At 33.1% G+C, this 20,186-nt stretch overlaps 2 protein-coding genes and 1 pseudogene across 4 annotated transcripts in view; 2 read left to right on the top strand and 1 right to left on the bottom strand.

Moving 5' to 3' along the window:
• Window positions 1-8,833, top strand: part of LOC133286249 (BEACH domain-containing protein C2) — a 49,479-nt gene extending 40,646 nt beyond the window's left edge. The window contains exons 28-32 of one of the 2 annotated variants that reach the window (XM_061483638.1): window positions 581-694; window positions 4,377-4,743; window positions 6,486-7,255; window positions 7,610-7,732; window positions 8,273-8,833. In XM_061483638.1, the coding sequence (XP_061339622.1) occupies window positions 581-694; window positions 4,377-4,743; window positions 6,486-7,255; window positions 7,610-7,732; window positions 8,273-8,350 (1,452 nt within the window). In that variant the 3' untranslated portion in view covers window positions 8,351-8,833. Of the gene's footprint in view, window positions 1-575; window positions 695-4,376; window positions 4,744-6,485; window positions 7,256-7,609; window positions 7,733-8,272 lie in introns of those variants that run through there. The other variant, XM_061483639.1, reaches the window with a different exon arrangement.
• A 5,447-nt stretch (window positions 8,834-14,280) lies between these two features.
• LOC133286281 (PWWP domain-containing protein 3) lies at window positions 14,281-17,099 on the top strand. 2 transcript variants are annotated; one of them, XM_061483677.1, is made up of 5 exons: window positions 14,281-14,469; window positions 14,553-14,617; window positions 15,320-15,540; window positions 16,480-16,609; window positions 16,690-17,099. In XM_061483677.1, the coding sequence occupies exons 1-5, from the start codon at window positions 14,319-14,321 to the stop codon at window positions 16,819-16,821; spliced, it is 699 nt and encodes a 232-aa protein (XP_061339661.1). In that variant the 5' UTR covers window positions 14,281-14,318; the 3' UTR covers window positions 16,822-17,099. The 2 variants fall into 2 exon arrangements, with proteins under 2 accessions (XP_061339661.1, XP_061339660.1); XM_061483676.1 differs by having other exon boundaries at window positions 15,305-15,540; window positions 16,690-17,097.
• Window positions 17,100-17,476: 377 nt separating this feature from the next.
• On the bottom strand, window positions 17,477-19,667 carry LOC133286266 (cytochrome P450 76T24-like; annotated as a pseudogene).
• Between the last annotated feature and the right edge of the window lie 519 nt (window positions 19,668-20,186).

Below are 20,186 nucleotides of genomic sequence, written 5' to 3'. Positions count from 1 at the left end.
ATTTCAAATGGTCCATTGACATCTAGTAAACTTATCTTTCAAAGTAATGGCAGGAAAATTTAACTGTCAATTTTTCTCTCGGTAAACTAATCTTTCAATGTAGAGCAAGGTTAGATGAACATCTATTTAACACATTTATTGTTGATAGATGTGACTAAAAGGTCACGGGTTTGAATTTGGGAAACAACATTTTTGCAATTATGCAAGGGTAAGGCTGCGTGGACAGATTATCCTCATCCCACCCTCGCTAATCGGGATTTAATGGATAGTAGTTTTATTGATGATAGATGTGACTGCTACTGGGGGATTTTCCTTTTCCTTTTTATAGAACAAATTTGTTTCAGTTGTTTTGGGATTTAATTACTATATGAATTTCTATGCTGTTAATGACAGTAAGTGAATGCATTGGGAAAATTTTATAGCAAAATTAGGTGGAATTTTATGCATCATAATTTTAACTGTGCATTGAATTTTGCAAAACATTCACGGGAAACCTCCCTTAATGCATCATACCTCAACAAATCATTATTTATTCATGCTTATGTATCTTATTCTTTTCTTTTGTACATGACAAGTAAAGGTACAACAACTAGCCACACAAGATCAGATTGCATATTTTGGACAAACACCATCCCAACTTCTGACTGTTCCTCACATGAAGAAAATGCCATTAGCGGAAGTTCTGCATTTGCAGGTAACTTTACTATTGATTCTATTGGTTTGACAGCTTTATTGATAAATGACAACTCCTTTTTTGTTTCTTATCCTTATTTTTTATTTGGCTTTTTGTAATATCTATGACTTTATATAGGAAACATCAGGCTAATCTGTAATAATAGTATTTATTTTATTATTGTTGTTGATATTTACGAGTAAATTCCTTTTCGTAGAGTCTTCTCCTTGACTATATCGTCTTTCCTCGTAACATTATTTCCTTTGGTTGATTGTTTCGGAGTGAGACATGATCATCTGGTGAGTTGGCAGTTGTTGTCGTCCTAAGAAGGTAGGGCTTTTATGCCATGGTAATTTGGTGTCAAAGAATAGTGCTCCGGATGATGGCTCTTGGGTTGACTTTGGGGAGGACCAGTGGCTTGGAGATTTTCCTCTTGGCTGTGCCTTTTCTTCCTTACACAACTCTACTATCCATATTTTTTTTTTCGAATTTAACATTCTGGTTCTTCATGGAACCTTCATTTTTTCGTAACTTATGATAGGGAATTTTCTGAATTGGAGCTCCACTTGAGTCTTTGTTAGAATATCTAAGGTGATATCAAGTATATTTTGTAAAATCAATTAGGATTATATATCCGGAATAGAATCATTGTAATTAACACCAACACTAATATATATAGAGACCGTGTGTGGATTGTTGTAGACACAAAATTTCAATCATATATTTACTCTCTAAACCTCAAGTTGGTATTTGAGCAGTTTTGGACCCTATCTTTCCCAACAGAACCCTAGACTCATTGTGCCCACCGGCTGTTGCGACTTCGGCAAGTGCACCGGTCGTAAAAGTAATAAAAGTGTACTGAGTACGAGATCGTTCCCACGAGGATTGATTTCCAAGCACTAGTTCGCTAACAACGATTTAGTTGGACAATTGAATTTGAGACGAAAAGAAAGAAAATCAAGAACATGCAATTCCTGAATTTAAAGCAAGCAAAGAAAAAGAATTTGGTTTTAAAAATCAAGAAAGAGCGTAGTTAAGGTTTCGATTTGCCCCCAATATCCTTCTTATGTTATGGATTAAACAATCAAATAACCGCCCTTAATATAATGCCAATCGATTCTCTAAAGTAATTAGGGTTCAATCCCTTGTTACTTTAATTTTATGTAATCTTGAAAGAATCCTAGTTCCCTGGTTGTTCCCCAAGAAAACATGCATTAACAACAAGAATCTAAAGATTGCATAATTACCCTATGTCTATCCATAGATCACAAGGATTATGATGAATTTATCAAATCAGGGTTCATGCCCCAACATCGCTATTGTCATACAATTCCCATAAATCAATCTACAAGGAGCAAACTCATAGAAAGCATTAAACATAAATAAATTCCTTCAATTATAAAAAGGAAAATTACAGATACAATTTAATCCATAAACATAATGATTCAATTGGGTTCCATCTACTCTTAACTACATAAAAATCTAGCCTAACATAGCGAAATGAAAGACAAGAGACAGTAAAGAAAATTCTCCAAACTCCATTGGTGTGATGACGTGAAGAATCCTCAAAACTCTCAACTTGTTCTTGAATTCAAACCGCTCTCGATGCTCCAAAGCATGAAAGACGTGTTTGTTTCTCTCAATTGTTCAAAAGCTCCTTTCTTTCTGAATGTGCCACCTTTTTATAGTGATGAAACCACATCTTTTAATTTCCCATAATATTTTCAATGGAATCTTTACTATAATCTCCAATCATATCTTTAATCAAATCCTTAAAATCTTCTCTTTTATATTTGAAGGAAACAATTTGCTTAAAAATATTCAAGAGAATCTTTAATAAGATCTTCAATCAATTATATGATTCAGAAATTCAAAACAACTCCACTTGAGCTCTCCAATTTATCTTTTTATTGAGCTAAAAATTACTGCAAAATATAAGAATTTTTATGAGAATATTACTGAGAATAAAATAAAACTTTAATTATAATTCTCATAACTTTTAGTTACTTTTAAATCAATTTCATGCTCATATTAACCCTTAATACATAATAAATTGGAGACTCATCAACAATTCCTAGATTTGCACATTGTTGTCCTCACAATCAATTAGAATAAAACTAAGAGAATAGGGGGTAGGATCTTCAAGTGAATAAATTTTCAACAGGAAAAATGAATCAGCAGCAAGATCACAGAGTATTCAGACTTGGTCTTAAAATAAAATGATACATCAATTCAAGCAAGATTTGCAATTCATGACTCATATAATTGTAACAAGACTTCATCAGACAAAGAATAGAAATATTAAGTTAAAACACCCCTCACTAGGATTTTCAATTCACTCGAACTCTATTGTTTGAGGGATTGTGTTTCACTCATTCTTCACTGAATTAATACTACCATAAGCTTGCTCATATTCTCATTCTCCACAGTCTTAATAAAATATAAAGTAGATCAAGAGGTCTTTATTAGGGTTGTAATTTGGCCTGACTAAAAGGAAGGAAATTTTTTGGGGAAGTAGCTCTAAGATTAAAGATCAGATTTGAAGAGGAATAATTATAATTGTTTAACAAAATTGCAAAACAATTATTCTTCGTCTTTCACTCTTACTCCTTTACACTTTTCACTATTTCCTTTTTCTCTTTTTCAAGGTATTTTTCTTTTTCTTTTTCAATTTTTCCTTCACTTTTGATTATCTTTTTCTTTCACCAAGTATTCTCACTCCTTTCCTTTTTCTTTTTCTTTCTAACCAACTCACTGTCCTTGGCTTTTGCCCTTTTTCACCTGTATTTTCCCATGTAACAACATCTAAAATATAACAATTAATATCCATTCCTCAATCCAAATCTAAAATTCAATCTAAATTAAGGCAAGGATGTGTATGGGAAGTGGCTATTCACATATAGGTTTTCAAAGAATAAATAGGCCTAGGTTCAAAGAGGCTCAAACAAAGGTATAACATATATAAGGGTTGGCTATTTGGCCATCTAATTAACAGAAAAAACATGCCTCTATCATCTCAACAATATAAATCATGGATCATCTCAAGCCAGGTGTGATTGTTAGTTACTTGTTTGGGTTATGCCTGCATGTGTATGTGTGGGAGAAAGTTGCCCTTGATATTTGTGTTCCTAGGGTCTTAAGGTAAATAACATATAAAGTGTACTCTAATTGTACTTTCTTCTGAAGCTGCATATGTGATATTATCTGTATTCACAGCAAGGTGTGAACTCATCTGACTTTTCATAGCCTGCAATTTAGGTCAAATAATCCTTCAGATGATTCTTTCTACTAGTTTATCCAGCTCTCTTTGCTGTGCATTTCATTGGACCATATATCTTGTTAAATTCCATCCATGTCTGTTGGAACACTTTTTTTTCGATATTTTCGCACTTCAGTTTTAAGGAAATATGTTGAGTTTTTGAGATGTTGGATATCCGAGATCTAAGTAAACTTATTTCTTAAAAAAAGTATATAATTATTATTTGTTTCCATTAATCATTGTAAAGTTGTGACTATTATTGTTCATGAAAGTGTTACTGTGAATGTTAGAATATATGGAAATGCAAGATGTCACGTAAGCTGTACCAAAACCTCTGTGATGAAGTGCTGTTGAGATGCCCTTCAATTTTTTCATATTTCCTTAAATATTGGTGATGAGTGGATGTGATTATAATGATAATGCATACATTTCCTTTCATATCAGACAATATTCCGCAACCCAGAACAAGTCAAACCATATGCTGTTCTATTACCTGAACGCTGCAATCTTCCTGCGGCTGCCATTCATGCATCTTCAGATACGGTTGTGATCGTTGATATGAATGCACCGGCAGCTCATGTTGCGCAACACAAGTGGCAACCCAATACACCTGACGGCCAGGGTACTCCTTTCCTCTTTCAACATAGAAAAGCTACATCAGGCTCTGCTGGTGGTGCACTTATGCGCATGTTCAAAGCACCGGCTGCATCTGGTGAAGAGTGGGAATTCCCCCAAGCTGTAGCATTTTCTGTCTCCGGAATTAGAAGCCAAGCTATCGTTTCTATAACATGCGATAAAGAAATTATTACTGGTAAATCTAGTAGAGCTAAGATTGTTTGGATATGCTGCTTCTAATATTTCTTTTATGAAAAGAGCTCTTATGATGGATTTATACTCATGCCTTGCAACATAGGGAATTAATTAGATAATACCATTTACCAATTATAATGAATCTTTCTTAGGGGACGAACCATGAACCTGTGGGATTTTCTGGATGTCATTGTATTTACTTATGCCGCACTTGCTATTGCACTTGAATTTCTTAGAAAAAAAGATAGAGAATTGGGATATTGCAGTGCAGTTAGTTAGGCACACACATCCTTTTTTGTTCAATAGAAGTGGAAAAGAAAATTTGATAAGATACCGTGCAAGTACAAAAATAAGGGGGAAACAATGACTCATAACAAATTATAGTTCTTCAACCTCTTTGAATATCTGTAGCAAAATACCATAACAGCAGCAGTTAAAACATAACGGAGTAATTTTTTCAAGTATCTATGTATTTAAATATTAGAGCCTGATTTCTAAATAGACAGATCTATTCTGGCAGACGTTTTGGCATGTCTACTTGAACTTTTTTTAACAAAATTCTCTGTCAACATTAAAATCATAGACATAATGATCATTATTTTTTTAACAAAACTCCCCTTCAACAGGAAAATCATAGACATAATGATCATATATTTAATACCCAAAGTCATTATAATTTGTAGGTACAGATAAAACCATTTTATGTAGGTGTGTAAATCATAAAGCATGACAGTTGAGACATTAGAAGCCGATAAAGCTAAATGTCCCAAGACTTGTACTAGAATGTTTGTTCCAAATTGTGTGGTAGTCCAAGTTAGCATATTCAAATCATCAATCAAATCTTGGAAATTCACAATTATAGAAAGCTTTCTTTTTGTGGTTGAAAAGTCATAGGTTCAAATCTGGTAAAAAGTCTATTTGCAAATATGTAAGGGTAAAACTACGTACAAGAATTGTTTTCATCTTTACTCTCTCTAGTTGGTGTTCAATTGGGAGTGATTTTTCTTTCTATAGAAATTTGAAAAATTTAATATAATTATTCACAATCAGGATTATTTGGTTTTTTTATATTCTTTCTTTCTCTTGACCTTGCTGTATCTTTATAGTTTGGATTGATGATGTTGCAATGCCTACTTGAATTGCCATATGTCTAAGTCCTGGGATGTGTAGGATTATTAAACCGTTTTTACTGGGAAACAGTTCATATATATATATACGGATAGGATCCTTTGACATCGGTGTCAAATTTTGAAATTTAACACCAAATCCTAACTGTTGATTTATGCCAATCAACGATTATCATTTATTGGTAATCAAACTTATTAATTATATTAATTACCAATAAATGATAACGGTTGATTGGCGAAAATCAACTGATAGGATTTTGTGTCAAATTTCAAAATTTTACACCGGTGTAAAAGGATCCTGTCCCATATATATATATATATATATGGTAAAATCATATCTAAAGTTGTACATGCAACAATGATTATGATTCCTCACATTTAATGTTTTCACCTTTTGTATGGTTATGATTCCCCGCATTAAATGCTTTAACTTATATATATGAAAAATTTGTCACTGCTGCACGTAAAGCGGCTGCAAATCGAACTATATATATATATATATATTATTTGTCCTCTTAAGACACAGAATATTAGAAATTTGCACTACATTTTGTAGCTGTTGCTTTTGTATACTGGGTATTTGACATCTAATTTTGAAATTTTGGCTTCTCATTAGGTGGGCATGCTGATAATAGTATTAGGCTAATATCCTCAGATGGAGCGAAAACCTTAGAAACAGCTTATGCACATTGCGCTCCTGTAACTTGCCTCAGTCTTTCACCTGATAGTAATTACCTAGTGACAGGATCCCGAGATACAACAGTATTACTCTGGAGAATACATAGGGCATTTGTGTCTCACTCAAGTGTCATATCAGAACATTCCACTGGGACAGGCACACCATCTTCAGCCAGTAATAGTTCATCACACTTGATGGAAAAGGATCGGAGACGTAGAATTGAGGGTCCTATACAGGTTCTTCGGGGGCACCGTAGTGAAATACTCAGTTGTTGTGTTAGCTCAGATCTTGGAATAGTTGTTTCTTGCTCCCATTCATCAGATGTCCTCTTGCACTCTATAAGAAGGGGACGTTTAATTAGAAGGCTGGAAGGTGTGGAGGCCCATATTGTCTGCCTTTCCTCTGAAGGGGTAGTGATGACTTGGAATGAATCACAGCATACTCTCAGTACCTTTACTTTAAATGGTGCTCCGATTGCAAAAGCACAATTATCTTTCTTTTGCAGCATTAGTTGCATAGAAATTTCTGTTGATGGGACAAGTGCTTTGATTGGAATTAATGCCCTTGAAAATGGTAGAGCCTATAATAACAGTTCAAATTCACAGTCAAGTGTTGATTTTGATTCAGAATCAGAAGAAACTTACGAAAGCAACAGAATAGATGTTCCATCACCGTCAATTTGCTTCCTGGATATGCACACTCTGGAGGTACAGGATTAAGATGTCACAGATAAATCTTACATTTAGCTTTTTTGTCTCACATCAAATTGTTTCATTTTATTCCTCATTTTCATACACAATAAGAAAGCATTCTATCAGGAAGAACCAACAATCAAAGCAAACTTTTTCTCCTGCCTTTTGGGAGAATATCATAGAAAACATCTGTAGATTTGAATTTCAAATACTTCAAATAAAACAAAGTAAATGTTCTTGGTACGGCATTTTTCTGTGGGTGTCCTTATACTAAACCTCATTGTATGTGGTAGCTGTTACCCTTGTACTATATATCACTCAGCTGACTGTTTTTCAATGCTAATAACTCTGGCGTACTATTTTCTGTAGGTATTTCATGTATTGAGGCTGGGAGAAGGACAGGATATCACAACCCTGGCTCTAAACAAGGATAACACAAATCTTTTGGTTTCAACTTTGGATAAACAACTGATAATCTTCACTGATCCAGCTGTAAGTTAAATCTTTCTTGATAAGTATTGTTGTCAAATACCAATGGTCCTTGGAGTTGGGGATTTTTTTTCCCTGATGCTTGTTAAATTGGTAAAAGGAATAAACTTCATATGCTTCCCTTGCAGTCTACTTTCTTATAAGAGTAATCGTGGTTGCACATTATTTGTACTCACTAATTTACACCTGTGCAGTTTGGCAGATTTTGATATTTATGTCTATCTGTGGGATCAACTGCACAGAATTGAAAATATTCTGCATTACACTAATGAGAGTGGTGTGATTTTAACTGATATGGAACTTCCATTATTCTTCTTAAATTTACTTAAATATCATATATGATTGTGATTCTTGAACTCTCTCAGACTGAGACCACATGAAATGTTTAGGTGATAACAACCCCCAATGAGCTGTGAATTTTTTACAGCATGAAATGTATTATCTAAAATAATATACTTCCAAACTCAATTACGCCTCCCACATATGTTGTCCTAATGCCTACTCCGTTCCACAGCTAGTAATTCTGCTACTTTTTGCTTGCAGTTAAGCTTGAAAGTGGTCGATCAGATGCTCAAGCTTGGCTGGGAAGGTGATGGGCTTCAGCCTCTAATAAAGTCTTAGCTTTTTAGGGTATACAGAAATGGATTATACACATCTTCTATACATAATATCAATTAGGAGAACTAGGTTAAGATTATGGCACTCCTGTTTGTAAGCATTTTGGTTGCATCCCTATGGTTTAGAGATGCCTTGTGACATATGTAATATCCACTTGTTACCACGAGTGTTAGGTTCTTAGATTTAGCAGGGGTTCTTTGCTCTTCCGGTTTTGGTGAAGTGTTGATATTGGACAAGCTTCGAAGTTCCGACTGAGGTTTGAGCCATTAATTTTTGTCCCATAAATTTTATTATTATGAAGGGCAAATCCCAGTACATAAAGGCACCCCCAACTTTGCAAGGATTGAAGTAGGATGGATTGTATGCAGTTTTATTCATGCATTTTTTACAAAGAGGTTGTTTTTTTAGACTTGATCCCTTGCATTTTCATTTTTTATTAGAGAATGAAAATATAGTAGCTATTCTTTCTTGTAATGCAGTTGCATTTTAGACGTTGATATTGATTTAGATTTGGGCCGAGGTTTGTTTCTTCAATATTTTGTTTATATAATAACTGAATTTCAATTGTTTATTATTATTTTCTGTTTCTTATTTCTCTAATTAGAACCAAATTCATGAATAAACCTTGATGTTGCTAATAAGGATAGACTTTAGTAAGATCAAATTTTGTTGCTCAAACTTGTTGGGTTCTTTTTTTGTTGATGATCTTTCGTTAATAAGTCATTTCTAAACAGTAGGCATAATTGCAAACCTTTGTTAAACTTGTAGTATGTCAAAATTTTGAAATATGTTAACTTCCTTCTAAATCTCTTAGCAAGCTTGTGATTGCATCGTTTCTCTCCAAAGAGACCTAACGATATGGTTAGTTTCCCCACACGAAATCTCCAACAACAAAAAGCTTTTCACGCCTCCGTTTATCAGCTTGAGTCTTCATGCGATTAGCTCATTCCTCTCTGCTAATACTGAGTACACTGCTTCCACTTTAACAGTCCCTTCAGGTAGTGTGTTATCATAATGGGTTGCTTGCCTTACAATGCTTGGAATGGTAACATGCCAATAGCCGAGTGAGTTGCCGTGTTATAATGAAATTGAGCCCAACACAGCAACTGGGACCAGGAATGAGGCTTATCATGACGGAAAATTCTCAAATACTGCTCCACATACCTATTGGTGACCTTGGTTTGTCCATCTATTTGAGGATGGTACGCCAAGCTTGCTTTAAGTGTAGTACTATTATATTTAAACAAGTTAGACCAAAATTGGCTCTAGAAAATTCGATGACGATCTGAAATCAGTGAGCGATGGAATCTATGATTTCTAACCACCAAGTCACAAAAAAGGTTTGCTACTTCCGCTGCTGTAAATGAAGTGGGCAATGCACCAAAGTATGCAAACTTACGCAGTCTATCAACTGCAACTAAGATAGTGGTATATAAACTACTTAGTCTATCAGCCACTATGAAATCTAGTGTCAAATCTTCAAACACGCCCTCTGGTGTTGACAAAGGCTGAAGTAATCCTTGTGGAGCTGATGAACTCGTGCTAACCTGTTGGCATATTTGACAATTGCGCACGTATTCCTTGACATCTCTACCCATGCAGTCCCAATAAAATGAAGCTCCACCCTTAACAGTGAACATAGAACGCCAGCTTGTCCTCTCAACTGTGAATCATGAGCTTCTTTCAGTATTTCAGGTATCAACTTCGACTGGGGCTTAAGAAAAATAGTTGTTTATGGAACAGCATGTTATCTTTCACTGAAATGAAAGGATATGCACAAGGGTCCTCCTTAATTTTCTGATGCAACGAAATCAGATAGCTATCTCCCTTATTCTCCATTTTGACACGATCTAACAAGTCAAAAGTTGACTCCACCACTAAGGCGTGAACTGCAGCATTCTCATCCTTCTCATAACACCGAGATAAACCATCAGCAACAACATATAAACGACCAGGCTTATATTCGTTACCCCATCAACTTGCAATTGCTCCATCATTTGTATTGTCTGCCCCAACAACTCTTTAATACTTGTATGATCAGTTCTTATTCTAAAATGAACTCCCAACAAATATTGTCTCCACCGTTTTACAGCCTCACATATTGCATACATAAGTTGATGCCATTGCTAGTTTCGGACCCAACCTTTTGCTGAAGAATGAAAGTGGACAATCTTGTTGCAACAAAATATATAGCACCAATTGCAGTGTTGGATGCATCATTCTCCGGTACAAATGGAAGGCTGAGATCGGGTAACACAAGGATAGGTAGGTGTTCTTGTGTCATTGCTTGCTTTAAACAATCAAGTTGCATAATGTTTCACAAAACGTCTGTCTATATAATATTAATATCCGGTGAGACCTAAGAAACCCCTTAATTGCTTCACACATTTCAGAATTGGCCAAGACAACATTGCCTTTATTTTCTTTTTATCTCTTCTCTTGACACCTTATGCCCCAAATCTTCTATCTCTTCCGTACTAAAGGCACAGTTGCTCAACTTAACAATGAATTGACCTTTGAAGGAAAGAAAAATTCACACTTCTTTAAAAAGTAGGACAATACGATAGCGAGTTGCTTGACGATTTTTCAAAATTTCTTCCTACCTGAGGAATAATTAGAACGAAGCGGCGAATTTATGCGATGAAAGTGCTCTAAATTGTGTATGCTGCTACTATGGTTTGTTTCTAACAATTTTTACCCGAAAAATAATTAGGGTAAATTTTGTATGCTAGTATCGTTTTGCAACAGTGAAAATAAAAATGAAATTTTGTTCACTATATACTAATGACACTTAACACCATTTAACATAACGGAGTAAGTATAATTATGCAATAAGGGGCACTAGATATAATTATTATAAACTTTAAGCAAATGCTATTTTTCCTAAATATTAATTTAGGGTTTAAATATGTTTTTGCTTTTTAGAAATATATTATTGTTAAGTTTTATTTTTTATTTTTTGTATTCAATCCGGTTAAATTTGGTTCGAGCATTGTTGGACTCATATTAGATGCAGTTCTCCAAACATCACTTGAATAAGCTTCTATCAATTAAAATATAATCTTACTATTTACCAAAGAAAAAACAATACAGTCTTACTTTCTCTCTTCTTCTTTTTTCTCACCCAACATAGGTACTATTATAGTTGTCTATTTTGTTAAGAATCCAAATGTAAATGATGAAATTTCACTTTGATTAAGAATAGATCAAGTGAAATTATAAAAAGAAAGAACTGATGAACTCAATATCATGTGATGGATTACTGCTTAATCCATTATTAATGATGTTTCTAATATGGGCTCCTCCCACAAGCTATAACCTTCCCTATACACCAATATTGTTTGTCTTCTCCAAACTCTACCCTTCCCTCACAATTCAACTGTTGAAGTAAGAAGGAAGAAAATGATGGATGTTATGTTATGAATCGATTTGATTGGTTAAAATTGGGGACAATACATCACAATGTAAGTTGTATTTTATTTGAGTGTTAAAATTGTGTAAGAATGGGATGGAAGAAAACAAATCTCAAACATTTTATTAGCAACCGAACTAGCTTTACAAAAATTTTGTCCACATAACAAGAAAAATAATAATAATAATAATCTAGATCTCTTCATTTTATTTGAAAAAAAACTTACTGAAGAACAAAAGTCGTCCAAAGAGACTCTAATCATGTCCATTCATTATCAAACAAATAACAACATAAAAAATTATCATATTACCTGACAATTTGTATCTTATTATTCCACATCAAACGCAATCATACACTAATACCTACCATTTTGATCATAATTTTGTATGTTCTTTTATTTTGATTTAATTTTTTTTAACATATTAAATAACTAAAATACTTAATTTTTAATTTTATATATAGAGAAAGAGAGGAACTAAAACATATATTTATGGGTTCTATTACTCTCCTTTCACATAAGATAATTATCTTATGTTGTAGAGAGAAAATGAGTAGGTCTCATCATTGCATAAAAAAAGAAGAAAATATTATGAGGTGCGAAAATCGAAGTGAGATACATGAAAAAAGTTATCTTATGTGATAGGAGAGTAATATTTTTCTATATTTATAGGAAAAATATATATTTAGTTCATTTGTTTATATTGCTTGATAAAGGGAATTGTTCCCTTTTTTTTTTTGGTGAACAGGAATTGTTCCCTTTAATTGCTGAGTTTAATCATATTTTTTTATCTATTTCATATTAATATTTTTTATATTTAAAATTTATTAATAAAATAACCACTTTATTTGCGCGATTGACAACTTTTTTTTCCTCTCCTTCCTTCTTTTTTTCCCTTTTTTATTTCAAATAAAAAATATTTTAAATATTTGCTCATTTATTAAAAAGATTTTTTATAATCAACTTAATATTAAATATTTTCAAATGAAAAAAAGAAAAAGAAACAAAAGAAGAGGAAGTACCTTTTTTTTTTTTGAAACTGATCCTAATTACCTCTTTGAGGCGAATCAGAATCCCCCGGGATCCCTACGGGTTCGACTCTTTGAGCCGCCTATGGGACTCATCCAGAGTTCGGGAGCGAGTCCAAGGATTACGGTACTTATACCCCTCCCCAGATGGTATTGGTGGGATTCGAACCGAGGTCCTCTCCCACCACTCAATCAACTAAATTTAACTAGAATTAGATATGTCAAAATAGGTCAGCCCATCCCATTTAGCCTTAGTCCGTGTGGGTTAGGGCCAAAAAGCCCGCAGGGCCAAATAAACCTCAATAATCAAGGTCTGCACTGGCCAAATAAACCTCAATCATTTTAACAGATAATTTTTCTATCATTACTTTTAATTTTCCACTATAATTGTTGTATTCTGTTATCCCGATGAGAAAATCTTTATTTGATGTCATCATTTAATAATGAATTTAGTAAAAGTAGTAACTAAATTTTCACTTATATTAAAATTTTGTTTACATTTTCACTTGTATATTTATGTACAAATCTTATTTTATTAAAAAAATTAAATTATAAAAAATTTATAATTTGTATAAAATATGTTAAGAAAGTGTTAAAAATTTATTTGTTAAAATATTTTTTAATGTATTGAATATGATAAAAAAATTGTGAAATTATAAATTTGGAGGTATAACATGCTTAGATGTCAATAGAAAATTTTATTTTTATTGATGTGCAGATGAAAATCTTTGTTAAAATATATCACTACTGAAAATTCATTTTTGTTGTAAAATATTATGGATGAACTTTCACATGGTTCATAAACATTTGACTCTTTATTTTTCATGACCTTTGATATATTCTATAATCATCACACTAATGGTGTGTTGAATTGTAGAATACATCCAAAGGGGTATTGTAAAATATTATGGATAACATTTCACATGGATTGTGAATGACTTCACATGAATTATGGATGACATTTCACATGAATTATGAATGACCTTTCACATGGTTCATAACATGTGACACTTTATTTTTTCATGACTCTCGTGTTTAAAAATGCATCTAAGATAGGTCTTTATACAGGACTATTTGCTCATACTTATTCTTATTTTATTCTTTCTTTTATTTATTTTTCTACACTTTATTTTTCTTTCTTTCATATTTCACTTTATCTTATATTCTCCATCAAATTCACAATAATTTTTACTTATATTTATAAATATTTAAATTTATATAATTTTTAGTTTTTTAAATAATAAAAATTTTGATAAAAGAAAAAATTTGGCCCACGGGTCAATCCTAACTCAGCCCGCTAAATTATACGACTTTGAGAGTTAGGGCTGTACTACAAAAATATCTTAATGGATTATAGGGCCAAATATAATATCTTGCGGGCTGATCCGCCCGCTTTAACCGATCTTGACACCTCGTACTATAATGCCAACACAACCCATAATCAAAACTTATAAAACGCTACCGTCCGAGGAAATTATAAGAGTCCCAATGAATTAGTACTAGGGACTAGGGTTAAGAAAACACAGAGAGAGGATGGGAGCAAAGGGAAAGAGAAGGAGAGAGAAAAATTACAGGGCTGCTCATGGTGACTACAGTGTTCTCCCTCCCCCACCTGATCCTTCCCAACTCGATGCTTTACCCTCCAAACTCCGCAAAATCATGTCTTTCACTCAACACCATAATGGTTTCTTCTCCTTCCCTTTCTTTCACCTTGTCTGTTCTTGCATCTCTACCTTTACGTTTCTCAATTGTGTCCTTTGTTTTCAGGGGCTTCTGGGTTGTCGCAATGCATGCATAAAAAGAAGAAAAACGATGATGGGCATGCCCAAAATGTAAACTTTAACTGCTTTTTCTATAACTTTTTTATTGTTTATCTGTGGGATTTTATGAATAAGGAAGAAAAAGGGATGATGAACATGCCAAAAATGCCAGCTTTAAGTTTATATGTCTCTCTTTTTATCCTGTTGATTTGTTTAATTTTTTTTTTTAATTCATAACTTTTTTTTATGAATTTGTTTGTTTGTGAAGTTTTATGAATGAGTGACAAAGGTTACATGGATTGATTGAGTTGTGGTTGCTATAAGAATGTGTTTGTTTCTGTTACCTGAAAATGTTGCTTATTGTATTTGAATTGTTGAAGGGGTCTTATAGACATGGTAGTGTGAGCACATAGTGCATTCATTGCCTCCTTTGCTGTAATGATTCCATTATTCTTGAATTGGATGAGCATGGCATATAAAATTTCCTTATGGTTTTTGTTGCGCTTTGCATATTTAGTGTTTACTTGTTTAATCCTTGTGGCTCTAAGTACAACTGGAGGTATATATAATTTTCTCAGCGTATTTGATACAAAAATTTGGTACCAAGATGAGAAAACTACAAACTCTAACAAGAGTATCTGTGATAGTCAAGATTCAAGAATTTATGATTAATAAATAATTATATTATTTCAAATGGTGTATCATTTTCCTTCATTTTTTTTTTCACTTTGGGTACTAATTGAATGATTATTTGTGCAGAACATCCCTTTGAAGGACAAAGGTGATGTTGGAACTGCAGATGTCAAACAGGGGGATACTAGTAGACAATTGAAGGCACCTCAACACACTGATAGTGGTGATGAACAACTTATGCAAAGTAGTGCAAATGATAAGAAAAAGAAAAAAAGAAAGAGAAAAGAGGTTAAAGATCTCAGGTTTGCAATGGAAGTGGATAAAACGAGCTCCCAATTAAAAAGACGGGAGCGTAAGAAAAAGTAAGTAAATTAAAATCTACTTATTTGTCCATTTTATTGAGTTTTGAGATATACACTTTGTGCTTTCTATATGAATTCTATTTACAGATTTATTTTTATTTTTTCCCTATCAGTCGTTAATTGTTTGCGATGCATTTCCTTTACAATCAAATGATGCACATTCAAAAAGATTATAAAATCTCTAGACTGTTCCAACATTTGAAGAATTCCTGACTGTATCCATGTTGAAGCCTCAGTGATCCTTGATTCCTTGTCATATTTTAGAGTTCAAATTAGGCACAGTAGCTTATTTGTTCTGGCGGAACTTGTCTGCAAGACTGAAACAAATAGCCTTTTCTTTGGAGATATTAATTACGGTTAAAGATTATACTGGATTTTATTAAAATGATTTCTTTATATAACGATAGAGTAAAAGTTGTATTAGCTCTCTTTCTTTTTCCATATACTACTAGGATGTATTCTGATAAAAAGTTATTCAAAGTCAGTAAAAGTGGATATTATACCAATATTTGTTATTTGTATTTTATATGAACATACCAATATGCATAAGTGATATAAATATTTTTTGTTATATTTGATGTGCCCTTAATGGCATTTGAAATTGAACTTGTGAAATTTCTCTTCACAAAAAGAATAATACAGCACAAAGCTTTAGCTTATTTGTTGTTATAATTAGGTTGAGAGATGGTCTGCATGCTCTTGACTCAAAACAACCAGTTATACAGCTGTGAGATTGTTAGAGAAGTATACCTAATTATACATGTCTGCAAACAACTCAGCAGTGTGTGATTTTTCAGTAATCAATACAGTTCAGAATCAGCTTTCAGATTCTCTAATTTTCTCTCAGCTCTCCTTTACAGTTTCCCTTCATTTTCTCTCACTTCCTCATCCTATACTGAATTCTTTCAATTGTAATCTCAATCATGATAAATTCTTCAGGTATTTCGAAGCTAAAAAGAAGAAGCATAAAAAGGCACACGAAGAAGAAAAACTGGACTTTCCTGGACATGAAAAAATAAAATTTGGAGATGTAGTACTAGCCCCACCAAAGTTAGCTTTTACTCCAAAGGTAAGTACTTGAAATTCTTATCTTTCCACAATGGATGAGGCTATATTTATTAATGAAATTTTTTTTCTTGTGTAATGAAGGCATTCAAGAATGCTCAAGATGCTTCACAAGAGAGACTTCGACTCCGTGCTATAGAGGAATACCGAAATCGCAAAGGATGGACTTCAAGACCAGGAAGTCACCATCCACCTCCACTCACTACAGACCCTTAAATCATTTACAGCATGTTGTCAAGCATGAGGGATTCTTGTCTAATATAGCTTCAGGTTTTAGTTTTCAGATTATGTATTGCATGAACAAAGGAGAGGAAATCAATATGGCTCTTACATTTTTTCCTTGGAGATGGTTTTTCTTCATTCAGATCCAATGACACACTTGTACATGTGTGGGAATTACAGTATGATCCATGAAAAGCCAATAACTGAGCTGATAGGAATAGGATAGCTAACTTTTGGCTTTCAACTTTGCTCTAACTGGAAAATGTAAACTCATGAAGTCTTAAAATATATGATCTATCAAACTAGCTGCATTGCAACAGAACTTCACTGCCTAAATTCCTAATCAAATGAAACATCAATCAAAATGAAAAGCCCTAGGTGGAATTAACATGTGGAGGTTGAAGTGTTTGAATATCAAAATGAAAAGTCCAAGCTTTTATGGCATTAAGGTCTTCAAATAGACCAAACGTTGATGAAATTATAATATAATGTACAGAATAGATAATTTAGTTATAATTAATAAAATTACATGCTTTATAAATTTTAATTATATAAAAGTAAATAAATAAGCTAAGAGAAGAACTTAGTATTTGACCGCAAAATATCAAAAGGGATTCCATACATGGTGTTGGAAGAAGAAAAGTTATACATGAATGAAAACTCTGATTACTTTAGCACTAGATGAGAAATTAATAAAAATGTCAAGTTTGAAATCAACCCCATCCTTTATTAAGTAATAGTAGTGAGTCTAGTGACACAACTATTAATGCATATCCTTATTGTCATGAGCAGTACTCTTACATATAATTAACCATGCTTGATTGAAATAGCTTGAACTCTAAGAGGTTGGGACCTCTTTAAGGTTAACTTGAATTGCTCCTCCATATTCATGTGTTCTGGCATTAGCCCATCAGCTAGCTTCCATTCAAAGTTGTGCACAAGGGATGCCACCATGAAATGCACTGTCCTGTGAGCTAATGGCAATCCCGGGCATATCCTTTTACCTGTTCCAAAGGGTAAAAGCTCAAAATAATTACCTTTAAAATCAATCTCACACTCCAAAAATCTTTCAGGCATGAACACATTTGGAGTTTCCCATATGGTAGGATCTTGTCCCATGGCCCACACATTTACTAGGACTTGTGCATTTTTAGGTACTTTGAAACCACACATGTCTACAATTTCATCACACTTGTGGGGTACTAACAATGGAGCTGGTGGATGCAAGCGAAGAGTTTCCTTCACCACTGCTTGTAAGTAAGGAAAGTTTAGGATGTGTGATTCTTCAATTGTTACATCTTTTCCAATTACTTGACTTAACTCTTTTCTTGCTTTTGCTAATTTATCTGGGTTCCGCAGTAGCTCTGCCATTGTCCATTCCACTGTGGTTGATGTTGTGTCAATCCCAGCAACAAATAAATCCTAGGAAAACATCAAATCAAAAACCCAATAAACTATACATATAGTATTAGCCAAAGGTGATTAATGATTCAGTGTGTGCTTTTTGTGATTGGATAAAGGTTAACTAAATTTCTAGTGGTGGTATCACTTACTGATTTTTGTGAGTAAACTAAAGTTAAATTGATGAATAAAGTACCATATAATATTGATTAAATTTTTAATTTGATCTTCCAAAAGATACATCGATATTTTAGACATCAATTTGGAATTCAACATTTAAAGCAAGTATCAACTTAGGGACTAAAATTAATGTTCAAACATATATTAAGCAACTAAACTGATGGCTATTTTATACATTCTGATATCAAATTCATAAGATTTGATAACTTAGAACACAAACTTTGAACCAAGCAGCATAGTAATATTAAGTACTTGCTAATTATGAATATGATACCCAAATAACCTAAAATTTTGAATAGCTAGAAAACCAAGTACATTATAGTTTATAAAATTTAACTATTGGAAAACAAGTACTAACCAGAAACAGTTGAAACATCTCATGGCGGCTAAGCTGAGAGCTGGTTTCATCAATATTGTTAAGAAGTGAATCTAACACATCGTTGAACACCTTAGAATCAACTTTTGAAACTCTTGAATGCATTCTTTCTTCAATTATTCCATCAAAAATCTCAAACAACTTCTTAACATAACTAGTCGTCCTGGCATGAGTACGTTGTGGATCAAATGGACGAAGAATGGGAAAGAAGTCTGCAAAATTAGCCCTTCCAGCTTCTTCCGTGGCACCCCAGATAATGTTCTTAAACTCTCGAGACTTAATCAGATGTAAAATGACACAAATCCATAGAGAAGAAAGTGTTTGAAATTGAATTAAGGACTGTTGTAAAGACAACCTCACCAATATCAAGAACTTCACCTTCTTTGCATTTTTCCTTCACATAATCCAACAATTCTTGCACCTTTTGTTGGCGAATGATTTGTGTGGAGTCAAGCATATTAGTGGAGAATACTTTTGTAGCACAAATTCTCCTAAGGTTCCTCCATTGAGCTGATGGAGGCAGCCACACAATTGAGTATTTGTGATGGTCATGTGTTTGAACTGTGTGTGGGATTGTCCTATTAGAAAAGACTTGGCCATTTTGATGCAGAACTTGTTTTGCTACTTGTGGAGATGAGATAACTATGGTGGTTATGTTGCCTAGTTTTAGAGTCATTATAGGACCATAAATTTTGGAGAGTTTGGTGAGTGCCTGATGAGGGTCTTTGCCAAGTTGCAACATGTTTCCTATTATAGGAAATGGATTTGGCCCAGGTGGGAGCTTTATACATTTTGGGGTTTGGTAGAATAATCTAAGAATGAAGATGAGAATGCTTCCACACACAAAGGTAATCAGTAACAGAAGGAGATTTTGGATGTCCATGGTTTATGGTTTTGCCTTTTCCCTTTGGTTATATATATATATATATATATATATATATATATATATATATATATATATATATAGGGGTTTACATCTATCATTTAACATGACAACAAAAAATTTTCTACACACAACATTTTGTGGGACCCGTATGTTTTAAAAAAAAAAACTATAGCACGCAAAACGAATTTCTATAACATAACACAATCATCTTTCCTACAACATAACTCTTATAAAACCCATATATATATTATAGCACGTAAAACGAATTTCTATAACATAACACAATCATCTTTCCTACAACATAACTCTTATAAAACTCATATATATATATATATATATATATATATATATATATATATATATATATATATATACTCAACTTTTTTGAGATGAGAAATAACCGTGTATAAAATTACAATACACAAACTTATCAAGAGAACTTTTTTCATATCTAAATGAGTGGTAGAGAAGTGACTTGAAATTATCTTTTTCGATATCTATTAGAAAGTATCTATC

Source organism: Gastrolobium bilobum, unplaced genomic scaffold, assembly GCF_033153095.1.
Source record: "Gastrolobium bilobum isolate Gb01-03AN ecotype WA unplaced genomic scaffold, APGP_CSIRO_Gbil_v1 utg12063, whole genome shotgun sequence".
NCBI lineage: Eukaryota > Viridiplantae > Streptophyta > Magnoliopsida > Fabales > Fabaceae > Gastrolobium > Gastrolobium bilobum.
Note: the sequence above shows the minus strand (reverse complement) of the source record. Positions and strands in the feature narration are given on the sequence as shown.

Bases quoted from the DNA above. Each gene is read 5' to 3' on its own strand.
- LOC133286281 (XM_061483676.1), top strand. From the start codon at position 14,319: ATGGGAGCAAAGGGAAAGAGAAGGAGAGAGAAAAATTACAGGGCTGCT. The intron at 14,618-15,304 runs GTAAACTTTAAC...TTATTTGTGCAG, and splicing joins ATGATGGGCATGCCCAAAAT to AACATCCCTTTGAAGGACAA. The intron at 15,541-16,479 runs GTAAGTAAATTA...TAAATTCTTCAG, and splicing joins AGACGGGAGCGTAAGAAAAA to GTATTTCGAAGCTAAAAAGA.